The sequence below is a fragment of the Salvelinus sp. IW2-2015 genome, unplaced genomic scaffold (assembly GCF_002910315.2).
Source record: "Salvelinus sp. IW2-2015 unplaced genomic scaffold, ASM291031v2 Un_scaffold2019, whole genome shotgun sequence".
Classification (NCBI taxonomy): domain Eukaryota; kingdom Metazoa; phylum Chordata; class Actinopteri; order Salmoniformes; family Salmonidae; genus Salvelinus; species Salvelinus sp. IW2-2015.
In genome coordinates, this window is record NW_019943367.1 from 1 (window position 1) to 13,815 (window position 13,815).

The following is a 13,815-nucleotide window of genomic DNA, read 5'->3' on the forward strand; positions in this document are numbered from 1 at the left end:
CACACACACACACACACACACACACACACACACACACACACACACACACACACACACACACACACACGCTCACGCACACACACAGGAAGGCATGTTAATCTATGGCTATATACTGGATTTGGTTATTGTTGTTCTATAATCCTGGGATGAGACAGCCATATTTAGCAGCACTGTAGCTATGCAGACGGGGAAAGGTTCTGGTAATCAGGGGGAAAAGAGAGTCAAATCCAAGTCATTTTGGCTATTAAGAAACAGCTGTTGGGGAAGGAATGAATCTGGGGCTTATAGCATAATAGACAGGCACCAGGTGACTTGGCAAAACCTCCCTGTTGTATCTGTGCCTGTGGTGTGGCATATCTGACACCAGGTGGCGTCTGAGCACTGAGCCATGTGGTTCCGACTGTCTATCCTTTGCTCTGTCGCTTTCTCTCTTCCTCTAGTTCTGTCTCTCCTTCTCTCTGTCTGGCGAGCGCATGCGCCCTCTAAAGAGCAGCGGTGAGTCACGCTGTGGGAAATTCCCGGCTTGGCGCGTTCTCAGTCTGTGGTGCTCTGGTTTCACAACACAGGTGCTGGAGATCAAGACACGATCTGCGACTCTTGTGTTCCACATAACTGCAAAAACAGCCGAGAAAGAACTTACTCTCACCAAGGCAAAATATGAAACAAATATGAATAACCTGAACGTCTGCTTCTCCATTTCTCTTTACATGTGTCAACTGTCAAGACACAAGTCTTTTAATTACTGTTTTAATAGCTGCCATAATCAAACACTGTAATCAAACACTGTAATCAAACACCGTAATAAAATCTATCACCAGAGTCAGTCTACGTGCCAAGACATTTAGTTACTGTGTGTTTTATGAACCTTCTGGTGTAATTTTGTTCATAAGTCAGCCATTTTTCATTATCTCATGTCTCGGCCTACCCTTTATGTCCAGATGCAGCACTCGTCTCTTCAGCAGGTGTTCCAGCGCCCCCAGAACCTGACAGTGGTAGTGTAGGGCCAGGTCCTCAGGTAGCCGACCCCTCTCTTTAATAAGCTGACCCACAGAGCCTAGAAGCAGATAATAGAGAAGAGGGCAGGAGGGGTCAGTGGGTGATGGAAAATCACCTCAAAATTATAGTGGTGATCTGAGGCATCCTTCGAGAAACTCCAACAGAGGTGTCTAGTAGTGATGCCCTGGTTGACTCATAACCCGGACGGGTTTAGGGTCATTAAATAAAAAAAGGGGTAATTTGTAAAAAAAAAAAAAAAAAAAAAGGTTACGTCAATCCACGGAGGCAAAAAGGAGTTTATTCAACAAGAGAAAAGCTTTGAAATGTTGAATATAAAGAGAAAGGAGGGCCAGAAAAGTAATGTTGGGAAAATATTTGGTGAAATGGGAAATGTGTGATGATTGTGAGGCGCTATACAAATTCAACAGTCACAAGACGGGGACTTCAAATAGGGAAGTTCAAGGGAACTGTAGCCTACTGTTCAGATGGGTTAAATGGAAACTGAAATCTGGACACTGACTGTAGGTCTATAACCTCTCACATAGCCTTAATATTAACTCCTGCAAAATTAAGGATTTCTTGCAGTAACAAGTTTAACCAAATGTAGGCAAAATTCTGACTCAGGAATAGGAGTGGAGAAATGTGATTTCTTTCTATCAGCACCTTGAGAGAATGCAAATACTCAGTTAGTACCTCTACAGATGGTATCTATCTTTATCAGCATCATAAAAGCTGATAGAATTTCAACCACATAAAATATTCCCTCTTTAATTATTTTTTGGTCCCTAAACGTCTTTGCTCCATGAAAGAAGATGACAGAGAAAAACTTTACCGATGTCAACTAGATTAAAGCATTCATTCTATTGATTTATGACAATCTGGTGAGCAGGGGTTAATATAGTCTTTGAGGGCAACATAAAATGACAGAAGTAAAGCTGCATCTATTTAATTATAGACAAGTTGACTAACAAATAGTTATTATAAGCAGAAACATATTTAAAATCAGGAGAAAATCTCCACCCCCTGTCAAAAAATCATTCCACTGTCTTTGACTGTAGCCTACAGCATTTTTCAATGTTAGCGGGTTAGGGTCGGGCCTCAGATTGTCACTTTATCACATATAGTCTGGCGGTTGCGGATGGGTTATTAGCAATTGTGGGTGGATGCAGGTGAACAAAAAGCTTGCCCGCGCATAACTAGCGTCCAGGTCACTGCCTGAGATCGAGGTACAGTATAGTGTATAGCGCACCAGCTTTGAGGTCCATGAAGAGGACAACGTAGGGCCCCTCTCTGATCACTCCGAAGAGTTCCACCACGCGAGGAGACTTCAGGGCACTCCACGTACCCACTTCCTCACTACTAAAACTCTTCAGGAGAATCTGGGAGGAAGGAGAGGGAGGAGAGAGTTCAATAGTTATCAATAGTGAGAGATAACACACATATAATGTACACACAGAGAGTGTAAGTGCTGTTGTACCTTTTTGGCGCCAAATCTGAAGTGTGTTCTGTTGTCTTGCACACTGTGCACTTCCCCGTATGACCCTGTGTTGATAGACTTGCAGAGGCTGTAGTCCTTCCCCTCCCTGTACTCATAATTCACAGGCTGAATATTCTAAAAGGAAATAAGAGAGAACAATTGGCTGAGTGAATAAGGAGGAATCAGAAAAAGCCACAAATAAACAACCGCATTTATCGACAACTATTGCAGTCTGGAAAGTTACCTCATTGAAGATCAGGCCCTCGTTGGTGTCAGTCTCTGAGACTTCTCCCTCCTTCTCCCTGACATCCCTTTCCACGTCTTTGCAGAAGTCTTTGCAGAATGGACCTGCATAGCATCGGTCTTCCTGACTGACACTGCCCCTGAGCCCTGCTAGGGCCAATGAACAGTCTCCCACACTGCTGAGAGGAGAGTCTGAGTCACTCTCCTGCCCATAGGTGGAGAGGTTGGAGGGGGGGCTAAACACCTGGGGGCCCCAGTAGAGGTGGGAATGGCTGGGGCCCCTGTTGCAGTCCTGGAGGGGGTAAGGGGGGCGTCTTGTGTCATGCGCCTCTAAACTCGGGATACTGCTACTGTATGAAGTGCTGATGTTACTTTGGTGCTCTGAAGCGTCCTGCTAAAGGGGAAAAAGACAAACCAACCACCAGGTGATTAAAGGTGACTGTCTGCCAGGAAAGAACTTTCACCTCCAGGTGATAAAACTGACACTGACAACTATCTATGTGGGTGAGACTTCAAGACTATAGACACCTGAAAGGAAGCTTTGTCAGACAGTCAAGAGTTCTCAATCACTTCCTACCGGTTGGAAAGCTAATGTTTGTGCTAGGATGTTAGCTGATAGAAGCTCAAACACTATATGAGACCATCTACGGTTCATACTACAGACTATGAATCATAAGAAAGGCACTTCAAGTTCAACTAGAGTTCAACGTCATCCATTTTGTGTCTGACGGTAGGATGTTACAGGGAGTGCTCATCTTACCTGGGTCTGGATCAGTTGAGGAGAACTGCCAGTCTGGGTCTCCTGCTCAGGGACACCAGAAGGTACTCTACGTCTCTGTCTCTGCTTCCCTTGCTTCCCTGTCTCCCTCTGCTCCTCTTTCTTCTCCTTCCTCTTCTGTTTCTTCCTTGGCTTCTTCCTGGGTGAGCAGTGGGCCGGGGAGCCTGGTTTGTCCTGGTTGGAGGCTGCGGTGGAACACGCCACATTGTTGTGCTCTGATGAGTCCCTGTGGAAGACATAACAGCAATACCTGTGTAAATGCAGTACTATCACGAAAACCGAAACTGTAAGACATTAGTGGTTTTACTAATGCTTTGTAGCTAAAGAAAACCAAAGATTGAGATAGTTGGAAGGAGAGATAATGTTGGAGTGTGTTATGGAGGGATAAGTGATGTCATACCGGTTGATTAAGCAGTTGGGGGACCCGACATAGGAGCGTTCGGAGCAGGAAGGGCTGAACTGCTGGGAGGTTTCACCTGGGGAGGCACAGGTGTTAGCTTGGTGCCATTCTCTCTCTCTCTCTCTGTAAATAATTCTATCAAAACTAGTATCGCCCGTCCTTAGTATACTCACATTCAGCCTGGGCTATGAACGAGTTCTTTTGATAGTTCAGTGGACCTGCTTCACCCACTTGTTCTGCTGTGCCCTGTGTTAGGACTTGAATTAGTCTGGGTTTTAAACAAGCCATGAAGTCCCCTTCCCTCTCCTTCCCCTCCTCGTCACTCGTCCTGTCTTCTGGGCTGGGGCGGCTTGGGTAAGACCCCTTCAGCTCTATTTGGGGTGACCCTGAGAATGGTCTGGTCGAGTTAAAGATCCTTTGATTCACCGCCATTCTCACCTGCTGGAGAAGGAAACAGAAGATTATGTCAATTCAGAATAAAACATGGTTTTATCCTGTTTACTAACTTCGCTGTTGGTTGGACTATTCAAAACGGTCCGTCCTTGAACAGCTCAGTGTACAGCACTTAATTTGAAGCACATCTCCACAACAACCAACTTGCTGATCTAAGCGATCCTCACACCTGCAATTAGCAAAGAGAGGAGCAAAGCTTGTGATTGCAGGGACAGCGACTGGGTAATCAAAAACCCCAGTATAGCTTGTTAACTTCTGGAAAGAGCCTCCCTCATGTCAACTGAACTTCGCACCTGCTAAGAATGGAATAATGGCCGGCTTTGTGTGGCAGCGAAACAAGTCAATCTAGTAATTGTTTATCTCTGCCTTGTATTGTGCCTCATTCCAAAGCAAATATTTTTTGTACTTTTTAACTCTGCATTGTTGGGAATGGGCTCGTAAGTAAGTATTTCCCCGGTAAAGACCACACCTGTTGTATTCGGTGCATGTGACCAATAAAATTGTATTTTATTTTAAACATATCACTTTCTCAACATGGAGGAAGTGTATATGCTTGACACAGAAACTTGATCGCAACTCCTTCTCTGCTGAAACTTCACGTTTTGCAGTGAGCGAATGAAACAGGAAACTCGATCACGGCCTTGTTTTGACAGTTACAACTGTGTAGTTAACACCAGGAAGTAGTTGTGTTATAGAGACTGCTACATGGCATGCTCAAGGAACAGAACTGCCTCAGTTCCACAGAATATAATGTGTGTGTGTGTGTCTCTGTGTGTGTGTGCATCAAGCACGGAGTATGTCTTTCAAATGAAAACCCCTCTGATCTGAGCATGTTTAATTCAGTAAAGAAAGGCCAGAGAGGCTTTGGAACTAGGCCCGCTTAGTGAGCACTGTAAGCGGAGAGCTGTAGAGCTCGGGTTGCTGCATGTTGCATCAGTGTGCCAGCACTTCACAGGAGTTTATCTTTACCCCTCACGTTTGATCTTCCCTTAGACAGGTGCCCTGTTCCCTTTATGACACGCCAAGCTCAGGTTGACTTCCAGGGTAAATGCTATGTAAATGTTTATACCCGGATATGCAAATGGCGTTAGAAATCTCTTAGAACCTGTATAGCATTCAAATAAAACACTCCACACACTGTTCAGTGAATTTTCCTCCACTTTCCTGTCAATCTCTCATTCCCCTCCTCCACACACACTTTGTCTAACCCAGACTCTGATCAGGCACACTAGCTTTCTCATTCACTGATCATCACTTCCTGCTAAAGCAAGAGCTCCGCACACGTACCCCTCCTCCAAAACACAGCACCACACCCCAACTGAAATCAAGTGGGGCGGAAGTAAGAACAGGCCCTTTGACAAAGAACTGAACAGAAAAATAGACGCTGAGGAAGGAAACATAGACCTACCGACAGAGGCAGGTCCGAATTGCAGGTCTGCAGTCTCTTCTAGTTATCCGTTTTTCACTAAACTAAACTGAAGGCAAATATTCTGCTAGTAAATACCCCTATCCTTCCAAATGATAACTCACTCTCTGTAATATAGGTCTCTTTCGACTCTCTCTCTCTCTCTCTCTCTACCTCACTCTGTAATCTTGCTGTGCATCTCGGTTGCTTGGTGTCGCTTGATCCCACTGGCCCACTGCCAACCTGGGTAGGAGCTGTGATTGGTTGATGGTGATTTACGGGAAATCCATCTCACTTCCCCACATCCCCCCTCCCTCTTTTCCCTGCAGCAGCAGGGCTGTCTTGCTCTTTCTGTGCTTTCTCTTTCTCTCACTTATGCTCAGTGTCTTTCTGTCCCATTTTCACTCTCCCTAAATAATGGGAAAATTAGAGCACATTATTAAAAAGTGCACCCAACAGTGTCCAAATCTAACCTGTCTAACTCTTTAAATGTTCATTTGAGACCCAAAACAACAAGCCCTGAAGATCTAACTCCCCAAAGCAAGGGGCCACATGTTAGTTATGTACTAGACTATGTTATACTCTTTGGCCACACTTTAAGCCTCTCATTGTGCTGCGTTGGGGCTGCAGAAAGGGGTCAGGGTTCAGGGATATGCTCTTAAAACACACTCACGGTCTAATACCAAGCAAACGATGATGCATGAATAAGCCACTTGATCCCATCAGGCCAGAGTAGTCGCATCAATCATGTCCACAGGAACACCCTGGTTCTGTTCTGCATATAGCCAAAGTTATGTGCTCCCATAAATCAATGATCGAATCCCCTCTGTCTGTATAATCTATAATCTATGATTTTTCGTTATGGGTGTTGAACTCCAGACCTTTAGCCCCTGCTGTTTTCCCTTCTTATTATAATAATTTTAATAAATAAAACATCAGATTGACCCGTGAGGAATACATGTGAGAATTGTGAGGTTTTAACTCATAGCAGGGAAAAGGTCGGTCACCTTTTTGAGTTTGGGAAGACCTCACTTCCTTTTTTGGTTTCCTCTTTTTTTGAGAGAGGAACAACACATTACTCAAAACAGAGACACTAAAGGGCAAGGAAACTCAGGGACCACATTTGGACATGTCAAACAGCCAACTCTTGTATCAAATCATAGCAGTGAGTGACAGCTTAAAGCAAGTAGCCTACAGTATATGAATTTATCATCACCCTTGACTCTTGCTTTATTTTACTTGTGATCGCTTAAACAGAGCGAATGTGATCATTTTCTATCCTGGGATTAGCCTACATCCTCTGGCCTTGATGGATCACTCACAAGTAATTTGCAGTCTCTTAAAAACCTCTTGAAGAGGTTAAACTATGAGAACTACAGGCTAATGAGTGGTTGTAGAGCTGCACTCCACAGCCCAGAAAACCACTCTGACCATAGGGACCAGTCATTGTGATATATAAAGTAAGTCCTCCCCTAGCTGTACTCAGCATTTGGTAAACTGTGCAGATTCCGTTTTTTGTTTCTCTATGTTGTGTTATTACAGCAATGTAACAACTTTGTTATAACAATGTAGGCCCCTGCCTAACTGTCAATGTGACAAAGTAACTGTGTTTGAGGACCTCTCGACTCCCTATCAAAAACACATGCATGAAAAACATGAGCATGATACTCAGTGAGCAGAGGGGTGGGGGACAGTTGGAATCTTGGTGGAGGAGTGAGAGAATGTGGGGGCAGAAAGGACAAGAACGGGAGGAGGGGTGGAAAGGGGATCCAAAAATGGCAGCTAGATTCTGGGGGAGTGAATGTAGACTGTAGAGGATACAACAAAGAAAGGAACAAATAGAGGAACGGCTGCAGATGGAACTGCTGAAAAGATTCAGGATGGATACACACAGACACACAATGACCACTGACTCATATACGCCCACTCAGATTAGCAGAATACCAGAGGCTTGAGTAAGGACAGCCGAGGGCTCCATCTCCTGCAGGACCTGGATAATTTAACACACCAGTACGCCTCCGCCATTCCTGGATACCTGCCAGTACTTCTGGGCCCCTCAGTCCCTCACAGAGCACTGTTACGAAGCATTCATTCAGTGACTAGCAAGCAACTCATGGGAATCCAAAATGAATGTCTCAATGAGTGAATGACGCAGGGTATCAGAGGGGGTGAAGGCCTCTGTGCATAGCAACACATCCTTCACACACCAGAAAGACAACACCTATTTACTCTGGTGCTAAAAATGCATCATAGACATAGAGAAGGACATTGCTTCTCTTTGTCATTTCATCAGGTTCGCGTCTGGTCCCTGAGTGGAAGACTTTAGCCCAGTCGTGTAGTGGGGGCTATATGCTGTATACCCACTATTCTTTTCAGTGGGCATTGCGTATACTCACTTTTTAATCGTCACTGATGCTGCTCTCTGTTTTGTTCTACGACCCCCACAAGTGTCACAGGACTAGTCTGAAGGAACCAGTTCAAAAAATGAATGGGTTAAATATGTGTTAAAAAATATTTAAAAATAAGAAATCTGAGCTTTCTTCTATTTCATAGATATAGGACAGACACTTCAAAACCTTATTCCTTAGGATACATTTTTTGACTGTCTGTTTTGCCATTTATGAACGTGTCATTGAATGCGTTTCTATGGGCAAATTCTATATTTTATCAAATACTTTGCAAATATATATTTGTTTATACCTAGAGGGTCGTTAAATCAAATAGCTAAATGATCCATGGTATGACCATCTTAATACAATTCCATATGTTAGGCAAGTATAACCCCCCCACCCCCATACTGACCTTGTGCCATCATACCGACTTTGTGCCATCCCGTAATACCAGCACTAAAACACACAAGGGGCCCTATTTCCAATCAGAAGGTTATCAATGCTAACAAGTACATGTACAATCCCATAGCAAATGCTAGCTAAATGCTAACATGCAAACCTTTTACATAAACTATTTGGAGGACAGACATCCCAGGTCATACAGTTATACAAGTAACTCAAAAATGTTACTCACTGTTTGTTGCACACAACAACAACAAAAAATCTTAGACAGCAAGCCTCTAATCCAGGAGGGGATTCTCTTCTGTTACCAAGAGGAGCTTGATTGCAAAAAGCTAACCACTTAAACTTACTACGAGCTCTACGCAGACGTACGATTCGGAGTGTTGCAATATAATTTTTCGGCACAAAAGGAGCGTCTCTTTGTAATAGGCTCCGGCATTTTACTTACACGCTGTATCATTCCTTCCGCAGTGGGGGCAGTGTTGTCGCTTGGCTCCTTGATCTGATCTATAGGCTATATAGGCTACTCGAGTACTTGAACGGACGTCAAAGCGTGTTCTTTAACCAGGGATCACAGTTACATTTTGTCCCAATTGCTTTATTTATTTTGTCTTGAAGACAACGTTCATTTGCTTTGACTCTAGTGTTCCATTTGTACATGTGCTTTGTGACTACCTCATGAATGTAACGGCGGTCCTCCTCCTCTTCTACCGAAAAGGAGGAGTATTGATCGAACCAAGGCGCAGCGAAGTTTGAACACATATTTATTTAACGAAAACACGAACTTAACTAAACTAACAAAACAACAAAACAGTGTAGACAGACCTATACGACGAACTTACATAAAACAACAAGAACGCACGAATAGGACAAATAGACTACACAAACCGAACAAACCGTAACAGTTCCGTATGGTGCAAACAATTACACAGACACGGAAGACAATCACCCACAACGAACACTGTGACAACGCCTACCTAAATATGACTCTTAATTAGAGGAACGCCAAACACCTGCCTCTAATTAAGAGCCATACCAGGCAACCCAAAAACCAACACAGAAACAGATAACATAGACTGCCCACCCAAAACACATGCCCTGACCTAAACACATACAAAAACAACATAAAACAGGTCAGGACCGTTACAATGAAGCTGGTTGAGAGAATGCCAAGTGTGTGCAAAGCTGTCATCAAGGCAAAGGGTGGCTACTTTGAAGAATCTCAAATATATTTTGATTTGTTTAACACCTTTTTTTGGTTACTACATGAGTCCATATGTGTTATTTCATAGTTTTAATGTCTTCACTATTATTCTACAATGTAGAAAATAAAGAAAAACTCTGGAATGAGTAGGTGTGTCAAAACTTTTGATTGGTACTGTATATGGGGCAATTTAGCTTTTAGGATTTGTTATCTGTAATGATTATGATAAATTATAGATACATATGCACATATTTCTTTCCAGCGCAGGCCTTGTGTTAAAAAATGTCAGTACTCTAAAAAAAAACGTGAATACATGTGAAAAATGTAAAATGCCCATCCTTGCATCAAAGTAACCTATTTTGCATTGATAACCAAATATAATCTCAGCGACTATTCAAACAGTTAAACCAAACAACAAGAATCGACCCAAAAAGTCTAAAAGCACGGTTTCGAAAAGGTTCCTCCAGTTTTGCTTCGATACTGCAGTTTAACTGATGCCTGGCCCAGAAAGAGAATTTCCATAGACGGCCACATAGAGAAGTCAGATTAGAAAATTCCTAATAAGACACTTCAGTCTTCAACTTTGTGCACAAATCATTCATTTAATTATTCAAATAATTGTAGTTGAGGCGGATTTTTCCCCATCACTCACAGCCGAAGATATTAAAATGTTATATTCATCCAATATCTGCCATGTTTTTGGATGACGTGATGACGTCGTGGCTGCTCCCTGTGCGTAGGAGATGTTGTCTGTATAAATCGGATGCAACCGAGGTATCCATGGTCCATGAATCGGCGTATGTGAACGTGAGTAGATCTACCTTGAAAACAACGGTTGGACATCTTGGATGCAGTCTCCAGTTCTTATTATATCTCAGTGGCTGCCAGCTAGCTACTACTACCAAGGAAAGTCACAAAATGAAAAAACGTTGCTATCACCCCCTTGTGAATGAGAGTGTGCCCGGCAAGGAAATCATATTACAAAAATGTTTTCGCTACTCCAAAAATCCCACTCCACCCACGTGCACGCACGAAGATCAATGGAGTGAAGCTTGATAAATAACTAGCTGCTATGTCAGCAAACCAAATGCACAACTTCAGAGCATTTAGCACATTTTAGACAGTTAACTTAATAGTTATATCTAGCTGCAAACATTTAGTTGTGAATTCAAACTGTAACTATGCTATTGTGTATGCTGCACAACAGTGAGTGACTCAAAAGACTTCGGTCTCTCGTCGTTGTGTGCATGTAATAACAACATGTGACTGGGGACTACCAGTGAGCTTCATAATGTAAAATAATGTGAGAGGTGAAATGAAGAACTGCAGGTGTTTATAAAAGTAGAATCTGCGATATAACGTACTTAGATGCAGAAAGTAAACAGCATAATGGCCTATATATTGCATACTGGAAGAGTGACAGCAGACCCTGTACAGACAACTGGTAGAGGGTTGATAGGCCAATTGGCTTATCAAATTCAGCAACTTGTCCAAAAATAGCCTACTAGACTAAATTAAACTGCTAGCATGAAAAACACAAGTTTTGAGGGAGCGTGCAATTCTGACTGCAGCACTGTCAACCAGAGCTGTTGCCAGATAATTTAATGTTAGAATAATTTTAGAGAATTTGGCAGTATGTCCAACCGGCCTCATAACCACAGACCACGTGTATGGCGTCGTGTGGGCGAGTAGTTTGCTGATGTCAACGTTGTGAACAGATTGACAAATGGTGGCGGTGGGGTTATGTTATGGGCAGGCATAAACTACGAACAAAGAACACAATTGCATTTTATCTTTGGCAATTTGAATGCACAGAGATACCGTGACGAGGTCCCGAGGCCCATTGTCGTGCCATTCATTCGCCGCCATCACCTCATGTATCAGCATGATAATGCACAGCCCAATGTCACAAGGATCTGTACACAATTCCTGGAAGCTGAAAATGTCCCAATTCTTCCATGGCCTGCATACTCACCAGACATGTCACCCATTGAGCACGTTTGGGATGCTCTGGGTCGACGTGTACGACAGCGTGTTCCAGTTCCGGACAATATCCAGCAACTTCGCACAGCCATTGAAGAGGAGTGAGACAACATTCCACAGCCCACAATCAGCAGCCTGATCAACTCTATGTGAAGGAGATGTGTCGTACTGCATGAAGCAAATGGTGGGCACACCAGACACTGACTGGTTTTGTGTTCCAAACCCCTACTTGTGACCAACTGATGCATATCTGTATTCCCAGTCATGTGAAATCCATAGATTAGTGCCTAAGGAATTTATTTCAATTGACTATTTCCTCATATAAACTGTAACTCAGTAACATCTTTGAAATTGTTGCATGTGGCGTTTATATTTTTGTTCAGTATACAATTCCGATGCTGTGTTTTAAAGTTAAAAAAGTTAAATGTTAAAAATTGATGTAATAAATGTATTACTAGCCACTTTAAACAATGCCACTTTATATAATGTTTACATACCCTACATTAGTCATCTCATATGTATATACTGTACTCTATACCATCTACTGCATTTTGCCATCTTGATGTAATGTATCACTAGCCACTTTTATATGTTTACATATCCTACATTACTCATCTCATATGTATATAGTATATAAGGTAAGGTAAAAAAATATATATGAATGAGTGTTGGTATAGAACGGCATAGGCAAGATGAACGGCATAGGCAAGATGATATACTGTACCCTATACCATCCACTGCATCTTGCCTATGCCGTTCTATACCATCACTCATTCATATTTTTTTTTTTATGTACATATTCTTATTCATTCCTTTACACTTGTGTGTATAAGGCAATTGTTGTGAAATTGTTAAGTTAGATTACTGGTTGGATATTACGGCATTGTCGGAACTAGAAGCACAAGCATTTCGCTACACTTGCATTAACATCTGCTAATCCTGTGTATGTGACAAATAAAATTTGATTTGATATGCCCCTTGTCTTTCATATCTGCGAGAAAGAATCCTTCAAATAAAAAAGATACACTTACTGTAGAGTTTTGCACAGATCCACGAGCTGTGCAAGCCTCCAGTTGAGGAACTACACTTCCTCCCCAGTTACACTTACACACGTGTTCGGAGCGCATTAGATAGCTAATTAGCACAGGTGGCCACCTATGTCTTCCATAAACAAGCGATGTATATTGGAGATATATTTGGGCGTGTGGGAACACTAACCCAATAAAGGTGTGTAGTAATTTAAACTTTTGTTTTATGAAAACAAAAGGTTATTTCTCTCTGATCTGGAAGATACGTTCCTTATGTTTCAAAAAAAACGTTCTGCAAGCGATACGTGTTCATGTTTGCAGCAAGCGTTGGCGACTTAACAAAGCACCCCGGTCAGAAGATATTATCGTCAACAGGCCGTCTACTGTACTGTGATATCTGGCAATATCTACTGTAATAGCCTATGTGGCAACTTCGTGCATAACATCTACATGGGTCATTTGTTATCTTAAATGTAACAACTAAGAAGTTATTAAGTAATTAACGTTAAGTCGTTTCATTTTAAAAAATCATTACGCTATGGTCGAGAAAAATGTTGACGCGACTTCACTTCACCTCCTTTTCCTCCGCCATTTCAAATGTACTTCAACCCATTTACTAAGAAACGTATTAATCATATTCAATTCTGATAACTTTATAGTTCATATTGACTTACCTTAGTTCAGGTCTGTTGTTTTTACAATGATAAAAGGCGTCGGCTGTTTTCAGCATCTACACAGTTCGCTAAAAATGTTCAACGTTGAAAATTAGGATTGCGTCATCGGAGGGGTGTAGATCTGAAAATCAAAAGTACATGATCGTTTCGAAGTTAGGTTTGAATGAAGGAAGTGTGTGGTTCTTGTGTACAATTACTTTAGTAAACATCAAGACTGCGTTTAAACAGGTAGCCCAATTCTGATATTTTTTTCCACTCATATGTATTTTCTCACCAATCACATCTTTTCTCATCAGATTTTTTTCAAATGCGATCCGATTGAAAAAAATCAGATTTGGGCTGCCTGTCTAAACGCAGTCTAAATGTTTTCACAATGTAGGCA

At 42.3% G+C, this 13,815-nt stretch overlaps 1 protein-coding gene across 5 annotated transcripts; it reads right to left on the reverse strand.

Moving 5' to 3' along the window:
- Positions 1–109: 109 nt before the first annotated feature.
- On the reverse strand, positions 110–13,540 carry LOC112072746 (mitogen-activated protein kinase kinase kinase 14). 5 transcript variants are annotated; one of them, XM_024140133.2, is made up of 9 exons: positions 13,434–13,540; positions 4,068–4,335; positions 3,895–3,970; positions 3,477–3,720; positions 2,718–3,110; positions 2,474–2,608; positions 2,246–2,375; positions 926–1,054; positions 110–612 (listed from the first exon to the last, which is right to left on the reverse strand). In XM_024140133.2, exons 2-9 carry the CDS (start codon positions 4,324–4,326, stop codon positions 437–439), a joined length of 1,542 nt encoding a protein of 513 aa, XP_023995901.2. In that variant the 5' UTR covers positions 4,327–4,335; positions 13,434–13,540; the 3' UTR covers positions 110–436. The 5 variants fall into 5 exon arrangements, with proteins under 5 accessions (XP_023995901.2, XP_070296011.1, XP_070296012.1 ...); XM_070439910.1 differs by having other exon boundaries at positions 4,068–4,332; positions 13,434–13,521; XM_070439911.1 differs by lacking the exon at positions 13,434–13,540 and adding an exon at positions 5,756–5,952 and having other exon boundaries at positions 4,068–4,332.
- Between the last annotated feature and the right edge of the window lie 275 nt (positions 13,541–13,815).

Coding starts and splice junctions, on each gene's coding strand:
- LOC112072746 (XM_024140133.2), bottom strand. CDS start 4,326: ATGGCGGTGAATCAAAGGATCTTTAACTCGACCAGACCATTCTCAGGG. Junction 2,609..2,717: donor AGGGCCTGATCTTCAATGAG/GTAACTTTCCAG, acceptor ATTTCCTTTTAG/AATATTCAGCCTGTGAATTA. Junction 2,376..2,473: donor TCAGATTTGGCGCCAAAAAG/GTACAACAGCAC, acceptor CCTTCCTCCCAG/ATTCTCCTGAAGAGTTTTAG.